At 45.1% G+C, this 25,166-nt stretch overlaps 1 protein-coding gene across 2 annotated transcripts in view; it reads left to right on the top strand.

The window, feature by feature from the left end:
* The window catches only part of DENND1B (DENN domain containing 1B), a 505,665-nt gene that overhangs the window by 249,024 nt on the left and 231,475 nt on the right, over positions 1-25,166 (top strand). For both annotated transcript variants that reach the window (XM_063940123.1, XM_063940124.1), the window contains 2 exons: positions 9,199-9,268; positions 22,993-23,073. In XM_063940123.1, the coding sequence (XP_063796193.1) occupies positions 9,199-9,268; positions 22,993-23,073 (151 nt within the window). The remainder of the gene's footprint in view (positions 1-9,198; positions 9,269-22,992; positions 23,074-25,166) is intronic.

Below are 25,166 nucleotides of genomic sequence, written 5' to 3'. Positions count from 1 at the left end.
GGTAAGTCACATACTAAAGTGGGCAGAACTTCATCATCCAGCCTTGTCCGCAGTGTTCGTTTCGGGAGTCCTAAACTGGGAAGCGGACTTTATCAGTCGACACGCCATTCTACACCCGGAGGTCTTTCAAGCTCTTGTAGACAAGTGGGGGTTACCAGGGATAGATCTCATGGCGTCCCTTCTGAACAACAAAGTTCTCACATACGGGTCAAGAACAAAGGATCCCAGAGCGATCTTTGTGGATGCCCTGTTGGTGAGATGGGACTTTCATCTAGCTTATGTGTTTCCTCCAATCATCCTTTTACCCAGGGTGGAGAGAAAGATAAAGCAAGGAAAGGTGCCGTGATACTAATAGCTCCGGCTTGGCCCAGAAGACATTGGTACACAGATCTGCAGAGGATGTCGATGGATGTTCCACTTCAGCTTCCTCAACGTCCAGATCTACTGATGCAGGGTCCTTGTTATCACAGACATCTGGATTGACTGTCTTTGAGGGCTCTTGAAACCTCTATCCTGAAGTCAAGCGGATTCTCACAACAGGTAATTCAAACTATGCTCAGAGCAAGGAAACCTCCATCAGGTCGCATTTATCACCAAATATGGCAAACCTATATTCATTGGTGCAGTGTACGAAAAATGGACCTCAAGTCTTTCAGAGTTTCCAGGGTCTTAGCATTCCTTAAGGCAGGAATGGATAAAGGTTTGAAGGTGGCTTCCTTGAGAGTGCAAGTGTCAGCATTGACTGTATGGTTCCAAAAGAAAATTGCCAATTTACAGGATGTGCGTACTTTTTTCCAGGGAATGCTGTGCATTCAACCTCCTTTTGTTCCTCCTACATTGCCTTGGGACTTAAGTCTAGTCCTGAAAGCCTTTCAAGTTGCCCCGTTTGAACCACTTAATAAAGTAGATCTTAAATGGTTGACAGCTAAAGTTCTCTTTCTATTGGCTATGGCGTCAGCTAGAAGAGTATCAGATTTATGGGCATTATCATGTCGATCCCCATTTCTGATTTTTTTTATCCAGATAAAGCAGTTCTCAGAACTAGATCTGGGTATCTTCCGAAGGTGGTGTCTAAATTCCACCTTAATGAAGAAATTGTATTCCCGGCTTTCCAGGAGATGCATCGCTGGACGTGGTCCATGCATTAAGGATCTACGTGGATCGTACCAGTGCCATCAGAAAGACAGATTATCTCCATTCTCTACGGATTTCACAAGACAGGATGGACTGCTGATAAGCAGACACTGGCAAGATGGCTTCGGATGACAATTTCAGAAGCCTATTCTCAGGATGATCTCCCTGTTCCGGCTAATGTCTCTGCTAACTCTACTCGTAAGGTAGGTCCATCATGGGCAGCACAATGTGGTGCTTCAGCAGAACAGATATGTAAGGCAGCCAAATGGTCTTCCATTAACACATTTATTAGACATTATGCCTTGGTTACCTTTGCCTCTCATGATGCTAAATTCGGACGAAGGATTCTCCTGCCCAATCAGGAGCGTCCCCACCTCAAAATTGCTTTGGGAAATCCCATTGTTATCCTGTGGATTACCTGTGGACCCTGCCGGAGAAATATACGTTATGGTAGGAACTTACCGTTGATACCGGTATTTCTCCTAAGTCCACAGGATCCACAGGGATCCCTCCCTGAGGCACCTGATTTGAGGATCCTTTTACTCACTAATCTCTTCCTTCTTATACGGAAGGGTGTGCATGTGTGTTCCTATCGCCTGATTAGGGCTATCTATGATGCTCCTGCCTTGAGCTTTGGAATACAACTGATTTGCCTGAGCAAGGAGGCGGGGATATATGGACAGGCCCATTGCATGCTGGGAGGCCGGAAAAGCTTTAACCGATTGGTGCAAATCCGCTGTTGCTTCATCATATCCCATTGTTATCCTGTGTATCCTGTGGACTTAGGAGAAATACCGTTATCAACGGTAAGGTCTTACCATAACGTATATATTGTAATGTGGACACTACTATATATTTCTATTATTATGGACATTACTATATATTTATATTGTAATGAGGGACACTACTATATATTTCTATTATACCGGGGGTACTACTACAGTATATATTCTTGTTATAATAGGGGCCTTTCTATGCATTTTTATTACATTGGGGGCATTAAAATATATTTCTATTATACTGGGGGCATTACAATATATTTCTATTATACTGAGGTTATTACTAAAAATTTCTATTATACTGGAGGCAGTACTATATATTTCTAGCTTTGCCTCCAGAGCAAAGAAAAGGGACTGTGCTGTGTGACCACACCCCTAGTATAATGTAGCCACTCCCCCTATTGTCATGTGGTCATGCTATCTCATGACACGTGAACACGCCTATTTTTCAGCATTCTCAGTAACACTTAAGAAAATATTTCTTCTAGCACCACTGAACATATTTGTATGTAAAATGGAAAAATCTGTATAGAGAGGTCTCTTAAGGCCCAGTACCTGTCCCGTGCTAGACTTATAGCAATTTCTTCAGGGCCTATTGATGTCATGACTGTAAAACCTTTTCTCTAACGTCCTAAGTGGATGCTGGGGGCTTTGTAAGGACCATGGGGAATAGCGGCTCCGCAGGAGACTGGGCACATCTAAAGAAAGCTTTAGGACTATCTGGTGTGCACTGGCTCCTCCCCCTATGACCCTCCTCCAAGCCTCAGTTAGATCTTTGTGCCCGAACGAGAAGGGTGCACACTAGGGGCTCTCCTGAGCTTCTTAGTGAAAGTTTTAGTTTAGGTTTTTTATTTTCAGTGAGACCTGCTGGCAACAGGCTCACTGCATCGAGGGACTAAGGGGAGAAGAAGCGAACTCACCTGCGTGCAGAGTGGATTGGGCTTCTTAGGCTACTGGACATTAGCTCCAGAGGGACGATCACAGGCCCAGCCTAGATGGGTCCCAGAGCCGCGCCGCCGGCCCCCTTACAGAGCCAGAAGGCAGAAGAGGTCCGGAAAATCGGCGGCAGAAGACGTCCTGTCTTCAACAAGGTAGCGCACAGCACTGCAGCTGTGCGCCATTGCTCTCAGCACACTTCACACTCCGGTCACTGAGGGTGCAGGGCGCTGGGGGGGGCGCCCTGAGACGCAATAAAAAACACCTTGGATGGCAAAAAATGCATCACATATAGCTCCTGGGCTATATGGATGCATTTAACCCCTGCCAGAATACATAGAAAAACGGGAGATAAGGCCGCCGATAAGGGGGCGGAGCCTATCTCCTCAGCACACTGGCGCCATTTTCCCTCACAGCTCCGTTGGAGGGAAGCTCCCTGTCTCTCCCCTGCAGTCACTACACTACAGAAAGGGTTAAAAAAGAGAGGGGGGGCACTAATTACGCGCAGTATTAAAAGATACAGCAGCTATAAGGGGAAAAACACTTATATAAGGTTATCCCTGTATATATATAGCACTCTGGTGTGTGCTGGCAAACTCTCCCTCTGTCTCCCCAAAGGGCTAGTGGGGTCCTGTCCTCTATCAGAGCATTCCCTGTGTGTGTGCTGTATGTCGGTACGTTTGTGTCGACATGTATGAGGAGAAAAATGATGTGGAGACGGAGCAGATTGCCTGTAATAGTGATGTCACCCCCTAGGGGGTCGACACCTGAGTGGATGAACTGTTGGAAGGAATTACATGACAGTGTCAGCTCTGTATAAAAGACAGTGGTTGACATGAGACAGCCGGCTACTCAGCTTGTGCCTGTCCAGACGTCTCATAGGCCGTCAGGGGCTCTAAAGCGCCCGTTACCTCAGATGGCAGATATAGACGCCGACACGGATACTGACTCCAGTGTCGACGGTGAAGAGACAAATGTGACTTCCAGTAGGGCCACACGTTACATGATTGAGGCAATGAAAAATGTTTTACACATTTCTGATAATACGAGTACCACCAAAAAGGGGTATTATGTTCGGTGAGGAAAAACTACCTGTAGTTTTCCTGAATCTGAGAAATTAAATGAGGTGTGTGATGATGCGTGGTTTTCCCCCGATAACAACTGATAATTTCTAAAATGTTATTGGCATTATATCCTTTCCCGCCAGAGGTTAGGGTGCGTTGGGAAACACCCCCTAGGGTGGATAAAGCGCTCACACGCTTGTAAGGGCTCTACCCTCTCCTGAGATGGCCGCCCTTAAGGATCCTGCTGATAGAAAGCAGGAGGGTATCCTAAAATGTATTTACACACATACTGGTGTTATTCTGCGACCAGCAATCGCCTCAGCCTGGATGTGCAGTGCTGGGTTGGCGTGGTCGGATTCCCTGACTGAAAATATTGATACCCTAGATAGGGACAGTATATTTTTGCCTATAGAGCATTTAAAAGATGCATTTCTATATATGCGTGATGCACAGCGGAATATTTGCCGACTGGCATCAAGTCTAAGTGCGTTGTCCATTTCTACCAGTAGAGGGTTATGGACACGTCAGTGGTCAGGTGATGCGTATTCCAAACGGCATTTGGAAGTATTGCCTTATTAAAGGGAGGAGTTATTTGGGGTCGGTCTTTCAGACCTGGTGGCCACGGCAACAGCTGGGAAATCCACGTTTGTACCCCAGGTCGCCTCTCAACATGAGAAGACGCCGTATTATCAGGCGCAGTCTTTTCGTGGACAAGCGGGCAAAAGGTTCCTCATTTCTGCCCCGTGACAGAGGGAGAGGAAAAAGGCTGCAGAAATCAGCCAGTTCCCAGGAACAGAAACCCTCTCCCGCCTCTGCCAAGCCCTCAGTATGACGCTGGGGCTTTACAAGCAGAATCAGGCACGGTGGGGGGCCCGTCTCAATGAATTTCAGCGCGCAGTGGGCTCACTCGCAAGTAGACCCCTGGATCCTTCAGGTGATATCTCAGGGGTAAAAATTAGAATTCGAGACGTCTCCCCCTCGCCGTTTCCTAAAGTCGGCTTTACCGATGTCTCCTTCTGACAGGGAGACTGTTTTGGAAGCCATTCACAAGCTGTATTCCCAGCAGGTGATAACAAGGTACCCCTCCTGCAACAGGGAACGGGGTATTATTCCACACTGTTGTGGTACCGAAGCCGGACGGCTCGGTGAGACCGATTCTAAATCTAAAATCTTTGAACACTTACATACAGAGGTTCAAATTCAAGATTGAGTCACTCAGAGCAGTGATTGCGAACCTGGAAGCAGGGGACTACATGATGTCTCGGGACATCAAGGATGCTTACCTTCATGTCAAAATTTACCCTTCTCATCAAGGGTACCTCAGGTTTATGGTACAGAACTGTCACTTATCAGTTCAGACGCTGCCGTATGGATGGTCCACGGCACCCCGGGTCTTTACCAAGGTAATGGCCGAAATGATGATATTCCTTCGAAGGAAGGGAATTTTAGTTATCCTTTACTTGGACGATTCCCTGATAAGGGTAAGATCCAGGGAACAGTTGGAGGTCGGTGTAGCACTATCTCAGGTAGTGTTGCGGCAGCACGATTGGATTCTCAATATTCCAAAATCGCAGCTGGTTCCGACGACTTGTCTTCTGTTCCTAGGGATGATCCTGGACACAGTCCAGAAAAAGGTTTTTCTCCCGGAGGAAAAAGCCAGGGAGTTATCCGAGCTAGTCAGGAACCTCCTAAAACCGAGCCAAGTCTCAGTGCATCAATGCACAAGGGTTCTGGGTAAAATGGTGGTTTCCTACGAAGCAATCCCATTCGGCAGATTCCACGCAAGAACTTTCCAGTGGGACCTGCTGGACAAATGGTCCGGGTCGCATCTTCAGATGCATCAGCGGATAACCCTGTCACCAAGGACAAGGGTGTCCCTCCTGTGGTGGTTGCAGAGTGCTCATGTTCTAGAGGGCCGCAGATTCGGCATTCAGGACTGGGTCCTGGTGACCACGGATGCCAGCCTGCGAGGCTGGGGAGCAGTCACACAGGGAAGGAATATCCAGGGCTTATGGTCAAGTCTGGAGACATCACTTCACATAAATATCCTGAAGCTAAGGGCCATTTACAATGCTCTAAGCTTAGCAAGACCTCTGCTTCAAGGTCAGCCGGTGTTGATCCAGTCGGACAACATCACGGCAGTCACCCACGTAAACAGACAGGGTGGCACAAGAAGCAGGAGGGCAATGGCAGAAGCTGCAAGGATTCTTCGCTGGGCGGAAAATCATGTGATAGCACTGTCAGCAGTATTCATTCCGGGAGTGGACAACTGGGAAGCAGACTTCCTCAGCACGACCTCCACCCGGGAGAGTGGGGACTTCACCCAGAAGTCTTCCACATGATTATAAACCGTTGGGAAAAACTCGACAGGTATTGCGCCAGGTCAAGGGACCCTCAGGCAATAGCTGTAGACGCTCTGGTAACACCGTGGGTGTACCAGTCAGTGTATGTGTTCCCTCCTCTGCCTCTCATACCCAAGGTACTGAGATTGATAAGATGGAGAGGAGTAAGCACTATATTCGTGGCTCCGGATTGGCCAAGAAGGACTTGGTAACCGGAACTTCAAGAGATGCTCACGGAGGATCCGTGGCCTCTACCTCTAAGAAGGGACCTGCTCCAGCAAGGACCCTGTCTGTTCCAAGACTTACCGCGGCTGCGTTTGACAGCATGGCGTTTGAACGCCGGATCCTGAAGGAAAAAAAGGCATTCCGGATGAAGTCATCCCTATCCTGATCAAAGCCAGGAAGGATGTAACCGCAAAACATTATCACCGCATTTGGCGAAAATATGTTGCGTGGTGCGAGGCCAGTAAGGCCCGACGGAGGAAATTCAACTGGGTCGATTCCTACATTTCCTGCAAACAGGAGTGTCTATGGGCCTGAAATTGGGGTCCATTAAGGTCCAAATTTCGGCCCTGTCAATTTTCTTCCAAAAAGAACTAGCTTCAGTCCCTGAAGTTCAGACGTTTGTAAAAGGGGTACTGCATATACAGCCTCCTTTTGTGCCTTCAGTGGCACTTTGGGATCTCAATGTAGTTTTTGGGTTCCAAAAGTCACATTGGTTTGAACCACTTAAATCTGTGGAGTTAAAATATCTCACATGGAAAGTGGTCATGCTGTTGGCCCTGGCCTGGGCCAGGCGCGTGTCAGAATTGGCGGCTTTATCCTGTAAAAGCCCTTATCTGATTTTCCATTCGGACAGGGCGAAATTGAGGACTCGTCCTCAGTTTCTCCCTAAGGTGGTTTCAGCGTTACACCTGAACCAACCTATTGTGGTGCCTGCGGCTACTAGGGACTTGGAGGACTCCAAGTTGCTAGACGTTGTCAGGGCCCTGAAAATATATGTTTCCAGGACGGCTGGAGTCAGGAAAACTGACTCGCTGTTTATCCTGTATGCACCCAACAAGCTGGGTGCTCCTGCTTCTAAGCAGACTATTGCTCGTTGGATTTGTAGTACAATTCAGCTTGCACATTCGGTGGCAGGCCTGCCACAGCCAAAAATCTGTAAATGCCCACTCCACAAGGAAGGTGGGCTCATCTTGGGCGGCTGCCCGAGGGGTCTCGGCTTTACAACTTTGCCGAGCAGCTACTTGGTCAGGAGCAAATACGTTTGTAAAATTCTACAAAATTGATACCCTGGCTGAGGAGGACCTGGAGTTCTCTCATTTGGTGCTGCAGAGTCATCCGCACTCTCCCGCCCGTTTGGGAGCTTTGGTATAATCCCCATGGTCCTTACGGAGTCCCCAGCATCCACTTAGGACGTTAGAGAAAATAAGAATTTACTTACCGATAATTCTATTTCTCGTAGTCCGTAGTGGATGCTGGGCGCCCATCCCAAGTGCGGATTGTCTGCAATACTGGTACATAGTTATTGTTACCAAAAAATCGGGTTATTGCTGTAGTGAGCCATCTTTTCTAGAGGCTCCTCTGTTATCATGCTGTTAACTGGGTTCAGATCACAAGTTGTACGGTGTGATTGGTGTGGCTGGTATGAGTCTTACCTGGGATTCAAGATCCTTCCTTATTGTGTACGCTCGTCCGGGCACAGTATCCTAACTGAGGCTTGGAGGAGGGTCATAGGGGGAGGAGCCAGTGCACACCAGATAGTCCTAAAGCTTTCTTTAGATGTGCCCAGTCTCCTGCGGAGCCGCTATTCCCCATGGTCCTTACGGAGTCCCCAGCATCCACTACGGACTACGAGAAATAGAATTATCGGTAAGTAAATTCTTATTATTGCAGATCATTCTGATTAAAATGATATGCAGCATGCCTATACTCTGTGTGTGATTGCGGCTGTATCTGCATCCGAAATGCCACATTAGTGTTTTCCAGGAAAAACACTGTAGCATAGCATTTTGTATGCAATTGCAAATACAGTCGCAGTCGCACACAGAATATGGGCATGCTGCGTATCAGAAGCTGCTTATGCGTCCTGTTGCATTACTTTACGACTAAGGCATATTTTCAAAGGGGAAAAAACGCATAAAAGACGCTCTGCGCTACCGAGTCACATGACACTCACGCATTATGTGTAACGCAACTTGTAGCGCATGGAGCAACGATGTAAGAGGACACATCTGTATACCTAAATTGATCTTCATAGTCTATAGTATAAAAATGGTACCCTTATATGTATATATGTACTACTGTCCAATCAGTATCAATTTATGGACACTGGTCTGTCAATCTGCATACAGAATACCCCCCTTTAAAAAAACCACACAGACCGCAGTATAATAATATAAAAATATATAAATAAATACACTTCTGCAATATTTCTATAGTCGGCAATGTCACATCTTACTTTGTACTAGAGTAAAGTTATTCCCTGCATGCAGTGTCTGCTCATGTATAATGTAGGACTCATCACCCATTCTCTACACTTTGTAATGAGCCCCAGACACTGCAGTGCAGTTCTGCGGTATGGGGGCCAGGCTGACATGACATTGAAATGCATGACCTCTTCCGCATAGTGCAGCGAAGCTCAGTATCCCTCCTTAGCAGGGACATAAATCTGCTGCCCCGAGGAGGAAGATGCCCACACAAGGGACAGGCTATTTTTCATAAGACAGTGTAAAAGCAATATTCATGCAATAATATGATAAATGGCTCTGCACTGCAGTGAGCAGCACAGGCTTTTTCCTGGCAGATAAATGAGCATGTGTCCTCCATACTTACGCTGTTTGTATGTGAGAGTATCAATGTGTGTTAGTTAGGATGCAGATGTAGTATATTTATGTCCTATGTACTTGGTACATTTTTACTACTGCTGTCTTATCCCTACAGTTATCTTCCCTGGTTTGAAGTTTACTACAAGCTATTAAACACACTGGCTGATTATTTGGTCAAGGAACAGGTAATGTGTTTTCTGTTTATTATACTGTATGTCATCTCGCTTATTGTCACACATTTTAAAATGTTACCTTTTTTTCTGTTATTGTTTCTTTACAGTTCTGTAAATTGTATATTTTTTGAGTCAAAAGGCTTAATAAGCTGCGATTAATATTGCGGGTGCAAATCATCGCGGCACCGGGCAAATTTTACGGGGGTCCAAATTTGCACAAGTGCTCGCTACCCCATAGAGCTTCGAGCACTTTTGTGCAAACTCAGGCGAAAACCAACCTGCAAAGTGTGTGAGATCAGGTGCCGGCACATGGATCAGGAGTAGTATCAAGCACAAAAATTGACAAAATTCAAAGTTATTGTATTGGTTTCACTACCGAGGTCCACTTTGAAGCTTCTTCCTCATAAGAACTACAGTAATCATGTTTGTTAGCAGTGGTTGGTCTTTCATGAATCCATGCTGACACTATGTCATACTGTGTTATCAAATCATTTTCTGCAATGTGTTTTAGAATCTTATCCCTCAGAATTCCTTTAAATTAATTACTCACAACCGAAGTCAAGATCGCATATAATATATAATTTACTGTTTACAATATTGTTCCATTTTTAAAGATTGGTACCATGCCTGTTTCTTGCCAGATGAGGTACTGGCTTAGTTATGAGAGAGTGCTCAGATTTGGCACCTGTCATCCGCTATGTGTATCTGATGGACGTACTGGCTGATCACTGTATATAAACAAAAAGTGTATATAATAATAAATAATACTTGCACCCAGAGACCGGTGATCTGGGAGGGCAGCCTGTCATCTGATTGATGTGAAGCCAGCATCTCACATTACATCATTGGGGGTCACAGTGGAAAACAGGATAACGTGACCGGCTGCCCCCGTATCACCGTTCCTGGCTGCAGTAAGTGTATGAAGAGGGAATCCTCGTTGCACATGCGTAGTACAGTCTCAAGGTATATTTCACAAAACAAAACCCTGAGAACTGCGGTAGGCAAATTCGCAGGGAAGAACTTTCTCACAAGCTCTGTCCCTGCATGCAATAGTTGATGTATTCAATTATCGCAATGCGATTTTGGTCGAATTTGTCACGATCTATCAGCATCTGGGATGCAGATTGTGATAAATATGCACACACTGCTTAGTACATATGCCCTTAATCTTATTTCTGCGTAACTGATCCTCTTTATGTGTTGGAGACAAGCAACTGTTATTGCTGTGCTTAGGCTATTGTTGCACCAATTTTTATCTGATCTTTTCTTTGTGATTATAGTCAAAAAGTTTTTTCAAAAGATCAGTTTTTTCTTTAGTTTATAGTTCTGTTTCCTACTGTACTTTACCATGTAGCGACACAGTCTTATCAGTTTTCTTTTTCTTGCTTTGTATGCTCTTGAAGAATATTTTGTATTATCTTTTTACTATCTTTTATTTATTTCCACAATTCCATTTAACTTTCGGCAGTGTTTACTAGAGAGGACTAGATGGTGGGAATAGTGCATAACAATAGTAATGATAATGTCCCGTTGCTTAATACTTGTTTGAGTGAGGAAGTAGTCTGTGAGCGACTAAGCATAATTAAGATTAATAAATCTCCTGGTCCAGATAGACTTCACCCAAGGGTTCTTAGGGATCTAAACTCAGAACTAACGAGACCTTTATATTTGATTTTCTCTGATTTAATTACATCAGGCATGGTACCAAAGGACTGGCGTATAGCAGAGGTATTGCCAATATTTAAAAAGGGAATTAAAACTCATACTAGTAACTACAGAATGGTAAGTTTGACATCTATAGTGGGGAAAATATTGGAAAGTATATTAAGGGATTGCATACAGGAGTACTTGGAGAACTCCAAGGTTATTAATAGGAACCAGCATGGTTTTGTGAGGGATAGGTCATGTCAAACAAACTTAATTAGCTTCTATAAGAAAGTAAGCGATAATCTCGACCAGCGAAACGCAGTGGATGTGGTCTATTTAGATTTTGCTAAAGCCTTCAACACAGTACCTCACATGAGGTTGATTTTCAAAGTAAGAGAGCTTGGTCTAGGAAACACAATTTGTAGTCGGGTAAGTAATAGGCAGGATAACAGGGAACAGCGAGTGGTGGTTAATAGGATGTTTTCCAACTGGGCCACAGTATTTAGTGAAATACCGCAAGGGTCCGTACTCGGTCCACTCCTGTTTAACATATTTATTAATGACCTACGAGAAGGTCTGGAAAGCACAGTGTAATTTTTTGCGGATTATACTAAACTGTGTAGGGTAATTAGACGTAGATGTTGAGTCTCTTTAGAACGACTTATTTAAACTGGAAGTTTGGGCAGCTAAATGGAGAATAAGGTTTAATATAGAAACATTTTAAGTTATGCACTTTGGGACTAAAAATAAACATGCAACTTACAAATTAAATGGGGAAAATGTAGGGGAAACGGTAATAGAAAAAAGATTTGGGGGTGTTTATTGATAATAGACTTAGCAGCAGTACCCGATGTCAAAGTGCAGCAACAAAGGTAAATAAAGTATTAGCATACAGTATATAAAAAGGGGAATTGAGACAAGGGATGAGAGTGTAATCCTACCTCTGTATAAGTCATTGATACAGCCGCATCTTGAATATTGTGTACAGTTCTGGGCACCACACTATAAAAAAGATGTCTTGGAACTTGAAAGGGTTCAGAGGCGAGCTACAAAATAGATAAAGGAGCTAGAGGCACTGGATTATGAGGAAAGACTTACTAGGTTAGGTATGTTTACACTAGAAAAGAGGCGTCTCAGAGGAGATATGATTAATATTTACAAATATATAAAGGGACAATACATGGAGCCATCAGGCGATTTGTTTATTGAGAGATCTCTACACAGGGCACGCAGACACCCTCTGAGGTTAGAGGAGAGAAAATTTCATACCCATCGAAGAGAGGGTTCATCACAGTAAGAGCTGTAAGGATTTGGAATTCTCTGCCGTGGGTTAGATAAATTTCTAATTGAAAAAGATATCCAACTCCAAGGATATAGCATTTAAAATTATTGTATTTTAGTAACAGCATGGATTATAGCTGTCATTTAGATTATAAACATAACTTCATCTGGGTCATTATAGTTAAACTATAATTACATACAGAATGGTGTAGGACACAGGTTCTCAAACTCGGTCCTCAGGACCCCACACAGTGCATGTTTTGCAGGTCTCCTCACAGAATCACAAGTGACATAATTAGCTCCACCTGTGGACCTTTTTAAATGTGTCAGTGAGTAATTAATACACCTGTGCACCTGCTGGGTTACCTGCAAAACATGCACTGTGTGGGGTCCTGAGGACCGAGTTTGAGAACCACTGGTGTAGGAAATATAATACAGGTTGAACTCAATGGATAACTTGTCTTTTTTCAACCTCATTAACTACTTTCCTGGCATGGTCGCATCAGATGCGACCACACCAGCAAGTGTCTTATCTGACCTGGTCGCACAGGATGCGACCAGTCAGATAAACAGTGTTAGCAGTGGTAGGGAAGGAAACTTACCTCCACTGCTGCTCTCAGGGGGACCGGAAGGTCCCTATGCCTCTCTGCACCCTCCCCTCAGTGTTGTCGTGCTGCCGCTCATTGCTGATCAGTCAGCACGGCAGGACCCCCACACCCAGCGGCTACAGCCATTAGCAGCCACTGGGAAAGTGTAAAGCAACCCCTCCAAGCCACCCCCAGCTCACCCCTGGTTACCTGGCAGCTGTTTGGGGTGTTAAAAGTAATGTTGCGTTGCTCGCAACGTTACCAATGTTCCCGACCTATGTTCCAATGTTTGATATAAAAAAAAGATTAATGAAAATTTAAAAAATATATATATTTTCTCTAACGTCCTAGTGGATGCTGGGGACTCCGTCAGGACCATGGGGAATAGCGGGCTCCGCAGGAGACAGGGCACATCTAAAAAGCTTTTTAGGTCACATGGTGTGTACTGGCTCCTCCCCCTATGACCCTCCTCCAAGCCTCAGTTAGGTTTTTGTGCCCGTCCGAGAAGGGTGCAAACTGGATGGCTCTCTTAAGGAGCTATTTAGTAAAGTTTTTTTTTAGGTTTCTAATCAGTGATTCCTGCTGGCGACAGGATCACTGCAACGAGGGACTTAGGGGAGAGACTGGCAACTCACCTGCGTGCAGGAGGATTGAAGTCTTAGGCTACTGGACACTGAGCTCCAGAGGGAGTCGGAACACAGGTCAGCCTGGGGTTCGTCCCGGAGCCGCGCCGCCGATCCCCCTTACAGACGCTGAAGAAAGACGGCGGAACGGAGGTCCGGAAACAGGCGGCAGAAGACTTCACAGTCTTCAGAGAGGTAGCGCACAGCACTGCAGCTGTGCGCCATTGTTGTCACACGGCTCACTGACACGGTCACGGAGGGTGCAGGGCGCTGCTGGGGGCGCCATGGGCAGCAATATAAATACCTATTTGGCAAATAAATACATCACATATAGCCATTAAGGCTATATGTATGTATTTTAACCCAGGCCAGTTATTAAAAAACCGGGAGGAAAAGCCCGCCGAAAAGGGGGCGGAGCTTATTCTCCTCAGCACTCAGCGCCATTTTCCTGATCAGCTCCGCTGGTGAGGAAGGCTCCCACTCTCCCCTGCACTGCACTACAGAAACAGGGTTAAAAGAGAGGGGGGGCATAAATTGGCGATATAATGATATATTAAGAGCGCATATATAGAAACAACACCTTCTAGGGTTGTTATATACATTATAGCGCTTTTGGTGTGTGCTGGCAAACTCTTCCTCTGTCTCCCCAAAGGGCTAGTGGGTCCTGTCCTCTATCAGAGCATTCCCTGTGTGTGTGCTGTATGTCGGTACGTGTGTGTCGACATGTATGAGGAAAATGTTGGTGAGGAGGCGGAGCAAATTGCCTGTAATGTTGATGTCACTCTCTAGGGAGTCGACACCGGAATGGATGGTCTACTTATGGAATTACGTGATAATGTCAACACGCTGCAAGACGGTTGACGACATGAGATGGCCGGCGGACAAATTAGTACCGGTCCAGGCGTCTCAGACACCGTCAGGGGCTTGTAAAAACGCCCATTTACCTCAGTCGGTCGACAGACACAGACATGGACACTGACCCCAGTGTCGACGGTGAAGAAACATACGTAATTTTCCTTTAGGGCCACGAGTTACATGTTAAGGGCAATGAAGGAGCTGTTACATATTTCTGATACTACAAGTACCACAAATAAGGGTATTTTGTAGGGTGTGAATAAACTACTTGTAGTTTTGCCTGAATCAGATAAATTAAATGAAGTGTGTGATGATACGTGGGGTTCCTCCGATAGAAAGTTATGGGCGGTATACCCTTTCCCGCCAGAAGTAAGGGCGAGTTGGGAAACACACCTTAGGGTGGATAAGGCGCTCACACGCTTATAAAAACATGGCGTTACCGTCTCTAGATACGGCCGCCCTCAAGAAGCCAGCTGATAGGAAGCTGAAAAATATCATGACAGTATATACACACATACTGGTGTTATACTACGACCAGCAATCGCCTCAGCCTGGATGTGCAGCGCTGAGGGGGCTTGGTCGGATTTCCTGACTGAAAATTTTGATACCCTTGACAGGGACAAGATTTTATTGACTATAGAGCATTTTAAGGATGCATTTCTATATATGCGTGATGCGCAGAGGGATATTTGCATTCTGGCATCAAGAGTAAATGTGATTTACATATCTGCCAGACGAAGACACGACAGTGGTCAGGTGAGGCAGATTCCAGACGGCATGTGGAAGTATTGCCGTATAAAGGGGCGGTCCATCGGACCTGGTGGCCATGGCAACAGCTGAAAAATCCACTTTTTGTTACCCCGAATCACATATCGGCAAAAAAGGACACAGTCTTTTCAGTCTCAGTCCTTTCGTCCCCATAGGGGCAGGCGGGCAAAGGCCAGTCATATCTGCCCAGGGGTAGAGGAAAGGGAAGAAGACTGCAGCAAGCAGCCCATTCCCAGGAATAGAAGCCCCTCACAGCTTCTGCCAAGTCCGCAGCATAACGCTGGGGCCGTACAAGCGGACTCAGGTGCGGTAGGGGGTCATCTCAAGAGTTTCAGTACGCAGGGGGCTCACTCGCAAGGGAACTCCGGGATCCTACATGTAGTATCCCAGGTGTACATTGGAAATTCGAGACATCTCCCCCTCACACAATTCACAGGCTGTATTCCCAGCAGGTGATAATCAAAGTACCCCTCTTACAACATGGAAGGGGGTAGTATTCCACACTATATTGTGGTACTGAAGCCAACCGGCTCGGTGAGATCTGAAATATTTGAACACTTACATACAAGCGTTCAAATCAAGATGGAGTCACTCAGAGCAGTGATAGCGAACCAGGAAGAAGGGGACGATATGGTGTCACTGGATATCAGGGACGCTTACCTACAGGTCCAAATTTGCCCTTCTCTCCAAGGGTACTTCAGGTTCCTGGTACAGAACTGTCACTATCAGTTCAGACGCTGCCGTTTGGGTTGTCCACGGCGCCCCGGGTCTTTACCAAGGTAATGGCCGGAATGATGATTTTTCTTAAAAGGAAACATGGACGCTTTCCTGATAAGGGCAAGGTCCAGAGAACAGTTGGAGGTCGGAGTAGCACTATCTTAAGTAGTTCTACGTCAGCACGAGTGGATTCTAAATATTCCAAAATCGCAGCTTTTTCCGATGACACGTCTACTGTTCATAGGGATGATTCTGGACACAGTCCAGAAAAACGTGTTTCTCCCAGTGGAGAAAGCCAGGGAGTTATCCGAGCTAATCGGGATCCTCCTAAAACCAGGAAAAGTGTCAGTGCATCATTGCACAAGAGTCCTGGTAAAAATGGTGGCTTATTACGAAGCAATTCCATTCGGCAGATTTCCCGCAAGAACTCTTCGGTGGGATCTGCTGGACAAATGGTCCGGATCGCATCCTCAGATGCATCAGCGGATAACCCTATATCCAAGGACAAGGGTGTCTCTCCTGTGGTGATTACAGAGTGCTCATCTTCTAGAGGGCCGCAGATTTGGCATTCAGGATTGGATGCCGGTGACCACGGAGGCCAGCCTGAGAGGCTGGAGAACAGTCACACAGGGAAAAAATTTCCAGGGAAGTGTGATTAAGTCTGGAGAATTCTCTCTGCATAAATAAGCTTAGAGCAAATTTATAAAGCTCTAAACTTAGCAAGACCTCTGCTTCAAGGTCAGCCGGTATTGATCCAGTGGGATAACATCACGGCAGTCGCCCACGTAAACAGAAAGGGCGGCACAAGAAGCGGGAGGGCAGTGACAAAACTGCAAGGATTTTTCGCTAGGCGGAAAATCATGTGATAGCACTGTCAGCAGTGTTCTTTCCGGGAGTGGACGACTGGGAAGCAGACTTCCTCAGCAGGCATGACCTCCACCCGGGAGAGTGGAAACTTCATAGGGAAGTTTTTCAGCATGATTGTGGATCGTTGGCAAAGACCAAAGGTGGACATGATAGCGTCCCGCCCGAAAAACGGGACAGGTATTCCGCCAGGTCATGAGACCTTCAGGCGATAGCTGTGGATGTTCTGGTAACACCGTGGGTGTACCAGTCAGTGTATGGGTTCCCTCCTCTGTTTCTCATAACCAAGGTATTGAGAATTATAAGACATAGAGGAGTATGAACTATACTAGTGGCTCCGGATGGGCCAAGAGGGACTTGGTACCCGGAGCTTCAAGAGATGCTCACAGAGGACTAAGGGCCTGGGGAGCTAAGAAGGGACTTGCTTCAGCAAGTACCATGTCTTTTCCAAGAATTACCGCGGCTGCGTTTGACGGCATGGCGGTTGAATACCGGATTCTGAAGGGAAAAAGGCATTCCATAAGAGGTCATACCTACCTTGGTCAAAGCCAGGAAGGAGGTGACCGCACAACGTCATCACCACATGTGGTGAAAATAAGTTGCGTGGGTAAGGCCAGGAAGGCTCCACGAAGGAAATTCAACTAGGTCGATTCTGCACTTCCTGAAAACAGGAGTGTTTTGAGCCTCAAATTGGGGTTCATTAAGATTTAAATTTCGGCCCTGTAGATTTTCTTCCAGAAAAAATTGACTTCAGTTCCTGAAGTCCAGATTGTAAAGGGTGTATTCCATATACAGTTCTTTTGTGCCTCTAGGGGCACCGTGAGATCTCAACATAGTGTTGGGATTCCTTAAAATCATATTGGTTTGAACCGCTCAAATCTGTGGATTTGAAATATCTCACATGGAAAGTGACCATGCTGTTGACCAATATCTCACATGGAAAGTGACCATGTTGTTAGTCCTGGCCTCGGCCAGGCGATTGTCAAAAAGAATGGGCGGTTTTGTTTTACAAAAGCCCATATTAGAATTTTCCATTAGAACAGGGCAGAACTGGGACTCGTCTCCAGTTTCTTCCTAAAGGGGTGTCAGCGTTGTCACCTGAAACAACCTATTGTGGTGCCTGCGGCTACTGGGGACTTGGAGGACTCCAAGTTACTAGACGTTGTCAGGGCCCTAAAAATATATATATATATATATATATATATATATATAGTTAGGACGGCTGGAGTCAGAAAGTCTGACTTGCTGTTTATATTGTATGCACCCAACAAGCTGGGTGCTCCTGCTTCTAAGCAGTCTATTGCACGCTAGATTTGTAGTACAATTCAGCTTGCACATTCTGTGGCAGGCCTGCCACAGCCGAAATATGTAGATGCCCATTCCACAAGGAAGGTGGCCTCATCCTGGGCGGCTGCCCGAGGAGTCTCGGCATTATAACTTTGCCGAGCAGCTACGTGGTCAGGGGAGAACACGTTTGTAAAATTTTACAAATTTGATACTCTGGCTAAAGAGGACCTGGAGTTCTCTCATTCGGTGCTGCAGAGTCATCCGCACTCTCCCGCCCGTTTGGGAGCTTTGGTATAATCCCCATGGTCCTGACGGAGTCCCCAGCATCCACTAGGACGTTAGAGAAAATAAGAATTTACTTACCGATAATTCTATTTCTCGTAGTCCGTAGTGGATGCTGGGCGCCCATCCCAAGTGCGGATTGTCTGCAATGCTTGTACATAGTTATTGTTACAAAAATCGGGTTATTACTATTGTTGTGAGCCATTTTTTCAGAGGCTACTTCGTTTTGTTATCATACTGTTAACTGGGTTCAGATCACAAGTTGTACGGTGTGATTGGTGTGGCTGGTATGAGTCTTACCCGGGATTCAAGATCCTTCCTTATTGTGTACGCTCGTCCGGGCACAGTACCTAACTGAGGCTTGGAGGAGGGTCACAGGGGGAGGAGCCAGTACACACCATGTGACCTAAAAAGCTTTTTAGATGTGCCCTGTCTCCTGCGGAGCCCGCTATTCCCCATGGTCCTGACGGAGTCCCCAGCATCCACTACGGACTACGAGAAATAGAATTATCGGTAAGTAAATTCTTATTTTTCTTTTCTTTTTTTAAACTAAAATCATTTTGGATAAGGTTAAAATAATGTTGTTCACCTAATTCACTCATTAAAAAAGAAACACGACAATTTCTGAGCGGTTTTTGGGGGAATAAATTTGCCAGTTAAGTGGTTAACTATGTTACTATGAATACTGTGGCATACCTCAAAACACCCTTTGAGAAGAAATGCCTCAGTGACTATTGAATTCAGGTTTGTTAGCAAACTAAAAAAGCACAATAATGGGCAAAACCATGTTGCACTAAAGGTGGGGCAGATTTACCATGTGCAGAAAGAGTTAGATTTGGGTGTGGTGTGTTGAAACTGTAATCTAAATTGCAGTGTAAAAATAAAGCAGCCAGTATTTACTATGTACAGAAACAATATAACCAATCCAAATCAAAATCTCTCTGCACATGTTACATCTGCCCCACCTGCAGTGCAACAAGGTTTTGCCCATTAGTGTACTTTTTTAGTTTGCTAACAACTCTGAATAAGGTCTTTTGTCTCCCTTTCAGTGTCACAGACACTGTCTGCTTGCCCATACAATGTGTACGAGATCTTTAAGAGCTGTTTTGACTGCCCCTGCAACTCATCACTTCATATTGTCTCCAGCTACAGCGAGTTGCCCTACACTTTCCTCTGTACTGGTTATAGGCCCTACACACTGGCTGATAACACTGAAAGATATGAACGATCTCGTTCATTAATGAACGAGATATCGTTCATATCTTTCAGTGTGTATGCACCAACGATGAACGATGCGCGGCCCTGCGCTCGTTCATCGTTTGTGCCGTCTCGTTTATGCATGCATGCCAATATGGACAATTTCGTCCATATTAGCATGCAGGGCTATGGGGCCGGGTGACGGGGGTGAGTGAAGTTTCGTCCTCGTCCATATTAGCATGCAGGGCTATGGGGCCGGGTGACGGGGGTGAGTGAAGTTTCTTCCTCGTCCATATTAGCATGCAGGGCTATGGGGCCGGGTGACAGGGGTGAGTGAAGTTTCTTCCTCGTCCATATTAGCATGCAGGGCTATGGGGCCGGGTGACAGGGGTGAGTGAAGTTTCTTCCTCGTCCATATTAGCATGCAGGGCTATGGGGCCGGGTGACGGGGGTGAGTGAAGTTTCTTCCTCGTCCATATTAGCATGCAGGGCTATGGGGCCGGGTGACGGGGGTGAGTGAAGTTTCTTCCTCGTCCATATTAGCATGCAGGGATATGGGGCCGGGTGACGGGGGGAGGGAAGAAACTTCACTCCCCTTTCACCCGCCGCCGCCGTGTCGGCCATCAGGCACCTCAGCGGCCAGTCGGTCTGTGTTTAGGGCCCATTACTCCTTGTCTGTAGTTTTATTACAGTACTTGAATTTTTACTTGTACTGCACTGTGGTGTATTGCATTTATTCTGTATTCTTTATTGGTTTTTATGTTACCTTTTGTAAGGTGCTGCATACACCTTGTGACGCCTAACATATAAAAGATAATAATTATTCATGGTATTTGTTATTGCTTACCCTGTCCTATTCATTCCTCTAGTTGCTATTGAGTGATAATGCTGTCATGAACAAACATTGCCAATATCTGCATTATCATCCAGTTATGCATATATTTTGTGGTGAGATACTGTATAAGGCAAGCCTTCCTGACACTTTGCTCTCTACCAATCTACCAAGCCTGCCAATGTAAGCCACCTGTCTTCATGGAACAGCTTTGACCAAGTAAAGGTACAAAACATTGCTGAAATTACCCGAATGTTGCGTCCCTCCACCTGTTATCTGGACCTTGACTCAACCAAGCTTCTATTTGGGTGTATAGAAATAATCAGCCCTGTATGTGCAATAACAGTTCAGTGCTCTTTGCAGACAGGCATTTTTCCTGAACCACTAATGGAAGCAATACTCAGACCACTTCTTCAAAAATCTAATTTAGACCCTGACTGCATGACCAACTACAGGCAAGTATTTAACCTACCTTTTCTAGGAAAGGTTATTGAGAAAGTGGTTGCAACTCAACTAGAAACCCGCCTGTCAACCTATAACATTTATAATCCATTCCAGTCAGGGTTCAGGGGAAGACATAGCACCGAAACAGCCCTGGTATATGTGCTTAATGATCTACTTATGGTAAGAGACAGAGGTGACTGTTAAATCTTAATCCTTCTGGATCTCTCTGCTGCATTTGACACCGTGGATAATCGGATTCCAATTGAGCGCCTGAAGAATTTCTTTGGTCTGGATGGCACAGTCCTTAGCTGGTTCAAATCATTTCTCGCTGGCAGGTCACAGAGAGTTTTGTCTGGAGTATACAGTACTCTTCATCACCAGTGCCATTGAGTTGTGGTGTTCCACAGGGTTCTATACTGTCTCCCATGCTTTTTGGGGTATACAAGCTACCACTGGGTGAAATAATCAGACGTCATGGCTTGGTCTACCACTGCTATACAGATGATACACAACAGTAACTGTCCTTTGCTCCAGGTACTGATTACCCAATAACAACCCTAAATGGCTGCCTAGATGAGCGCCAGTAGTGGATGAGTGCCAGTTAGTTGATACTGAACCCTGATAAAACATAAGTCCTGATGATAGGTCACAGGACAAGACTGCAACATAGCCAACTGACAGGACTTATGCTGGGGGGTTCAGAACTACAAAACACTGAACATGTGCAGAATCTTGGTTTTGTCCTGGATAGTAGCCTAGCACTTAAACATCAGGTGTCAGCCACAATCATATCCTCATTCTTTCATCTATGGAACATCACCACAATCAAGCACTCAATTCCCTCAGAAGACCTGCCTAAAGTCATACACGCATTTGTATCATCTCGCCTAGACTACTGAAATGCCCTCTACCTTGGTCTCCCAGCAAAACAATTGCACCACTTGTAAATGGTACAAAATGCAGCTGCCAGACTTTTAACCAACCAGCCCCGTTCCAGCCACATTAAACCCATTTTCTACTCCCTTCACTGGCTACCTGTAAAATAGTGAATTGTTTTCAAGATGTCCTGCAATCAGATAGTTTCCGCCTCCAGGGGGAGTGTAAATTTGCCGTGCAAGTGTGCGATCCCATGTGTATGCCGAGCTGTGAAAATTCGCTTTGTGCAGTCTGTGCGCAGCCCAGGACTTACTTCTCCAGTGCAATGAGAACAGGCTGGAGCTGACGTTAGACACCCTCCCTGAAAACGCTTGAACACGCCTGCGTTTTTCCGGACACTCCCTGTAAACGGTCAGTTGCCACCCACAAACTGCCTCTTCCTGTCAATCACCTTGCGAACACCCTTGCGATCAGATTTTTTGCACCATCCCGTTGCTGACCGGCGATGCCCGTTGTTGTCCGACGCGTGTGCGCATTGCAGTGCACAGCAGCAATCAGATCTGAATTACCCCCTTGGTTTGCAGATTATCAACTCACTCACATATAGCACAGCTGTATTAGCTGATACCCGCTTTTATGAGTCATGGAACTTACATTGACTACAATTTGTATGTTATTTTTATGTACGCTGAAATTAAGTTATTTGTTAATTAGTAATAGTTAGCACAATGTATACATCAAGGCCGTAAGATCTCACAACAGCTGTTGCTCTGTTATTCTCCTTTGTCTCACGTCTGCTCTTCATTTAACAATTTCATCCATACTTTTTTATTTTTTATTTTATCTTGTGTGATACTGTATGTAACTCTTGATTGTGCAGTGCTTACAAATAAACATTGATAATGTTAATGCAGTACTACGGTGTTGTAATACAGTAGTCTCTGGCAATAGCCTACAGTACTTAACCTACTAAGCAATATTTTAAAATAAACCTTAAGAAAAAAATGCACAAAGATACAGCAAACTTATACAAAAATATACCATGAAAAGAAAAAACTATATGCTTTTATATTATTATTATTTTATTTTTATTTATTATTATTATTATTATTATTATTATTATAATATTTTATTTATTTATAAAGTATGTACAAAGGAAATAGGACAATTGGTTACAAAAGCACAAACTGATACAAATAATTTCTTAACTGAAATTCATAATTACAATGTTAAATAACATAATAATGTAGAGAAGGCAATAAGGAGAGGGCCCTGCAGAGAGCTTACAGTCTACAGTAGAAAGTATAGGTACTTTGTGTAAAAGTAGTGAAAAACAAAAATCTGGCAGAGCTCAGAATCTCACCATATTACTTGTAGTCTCTGAATATGTTATAGAATAGTTTAAAACTCTACAAAATGTGTAACAAATGTTTTCTATGTTTATTTTAACTTTGTTCCTTTTCTTTATTCTTTCAGGAAAATGACTTAAATGATATATTAAAGACCCTGTATAATCACCCAGTACCTGAAGCTCACACTCCTGTTAGTCTGAACCTGGTAAATACCTCCAAATTCTGACTTTAATGGCATCATGCTAACCGCAATTATCCTTGTATATCTGATACAGTAGGAGCGTACTGTACGTGCATGCTTGATTCTGAGCTGCACACAAAGTGGGCGCAGCTGCGATTATTTTACCCTGCGCATGCTTCTCAGGCTGGGGAGGTGAACAGTCATTTTCACTTTGGAAAATTGAACAGAAATCGACCAGAGTTCTAGTTGTAGCTAAATGTCTGCAACTGGGTGGCAGTGGGGTATACGCAAATAATATAAGTGTGCCACGTGTGTGTAGACAGAATTGCGGACTACTAAGAGGTGAGCATCCGCACAGAGACATTTCAGACTGATCTTTTTGGTGCAGATCCGTACCCACAGTATTGCTTCATAGATGTATACAGTCGTATATCTGCTACTGTTGTCAAGTATGCAATTCAGTGCCTTTATTGGGCATTGCAGCTACTACTATACATTGTGTGGAGGTCTGAATATGGTATCATTCTTACCTAACTAGTCACAGACAGTATATGTAACTGCACCATAAATTATCTGCAGTTAATGTGCCCTTAATTTCTCATGATGCTTAGTGTGTACTGCAAGCTTCTACCAGTTTTGTCATCACTGCTAGTGCTGACAATTTGGGCATCACTGCTATTGCTGACAATTTGGACATCACTGCTATTGCTGACAATTTGGCAATCACTGCTACTGATTACACTATTGAGCATCCCTCTACTGGTAACATTTTTTGGGGATCTTTACTACTGCTGATATAGTTAACCATTACTAGGAGTATACTTAAACTTTCTCCCACTGACATTACTGGACATTTTTGATACTGCTTTTACCTTGGATATTTTCTGCTACTGCTGGCTCTATTGTGCTGTTGGTAAAGTTTCTGCTACTGCTGATGCATCTGGGAATTTCTGTTACTACTAGTGTTATTGGGCATTTCTGGTACTGCTGGCATTATTGGGCATTTCTTGTGCTGCTGGTGTTATTGGGCATTTCTGGTACTGATGGCATTATTGGGCATTTCTGGTACAGGTTGAGTATCCCTTATCCAAAATGCTTGGGACCAGAGGTATTTTGGATATCTGATTTTTCCGTAGTTTGGAATAATTGCATACCATAATGAGATATCATGTCGATGGGACCTAAATCTAAGCACAGAATGCATTTATGTTACATATACACCATATACACACAGCCTGAAGGTAATTTTAGCCAATATTTCTCTATCGTCCTTGTGGATGCTGGGGTTCCTGAAAGGACCATGGGGAATAGCGGCTCCGCAGGAGACAGGGCACAAAAAGTAAAGCTTTCCGATCAGGTGGTGTGCACTGGCTCCTCCCCCTATGACCCTCCTCCAGACTCCAGTTAGATTTTTGTGCCCGGACGAGAAGGGTGCAATCTAGGTGGCTCTCCTAAAGAGCTGCTTAGAGAAAGTTTAGCTTAGGTTTTTTATTTTACAGTGAGTCCTGCTGGCAACAGGATCACTGCAACGAGGGACTTAGGGGAGAAGGAGTGAACTCACCTGCGTGCAGGATGGATTGGCTTCTTGGCTACTGGACATCAGCTCCAGAGGGACGATCACAGGTACAGCCTGGATGGTCACCGGAGCCGCGCCGCCGGCCCCCTTGCAGATGCTGAAGTAAGAAGAGGTCCAGAATCGGCGGCTGAAGACTCCTGCAGTCTTCTAAAGGTAGCGCACAGCACTGCAGCTGTGCGCCATTTTCCTCTCAGCACACTTCACACGGCAGTCACTGAGGGTGCAGGGCGCTGGGAGGGGGGCGCCCTGGGAGGCAAATGAAAACCTTTTTTGGCGAAAAATACCTCACATATAGCCCCCAGAGGCTATATGGAGATATTTAACCCCTGCCAAGATTCACTAAATAGCGGGAGACGAGCCCGCCGAAAAAGGGGCGGGGCCTATCTCCTCAGCACACAGCGCCATTTTCTCTCACAGAAAGCCTGGAGAGAAGGCTCCCAGGCTCTCCCCTGCACTGCACTACAGAAACAGGGTTAAAACAGAGAGGGGGGGCACTGATTTTGGCGATATTGAGATATATATAAAGATGCTATAAGGGAAA

The sequence above is a fragment of the Pseudophryne corroboree genome, chromosome 9 (genome assembly GCF_028390025.1).
Source record: "Pseudophryne corroboree isolate aPseCor3 chromosome 9, aPseCor3.hap2, whole genome shotgun sequence".
NCBI lineage: Eukaryota > Metazoa > Chordata > Amphibia > Anura > Myobatrachidae > Pseudophryne > Pseudophryne corroboree.
The sequence above is the reverse complement of the archived record's forward strand: the minus strand, read 5'-3'. Positions and strand labels throughout refer to the sequence as shown.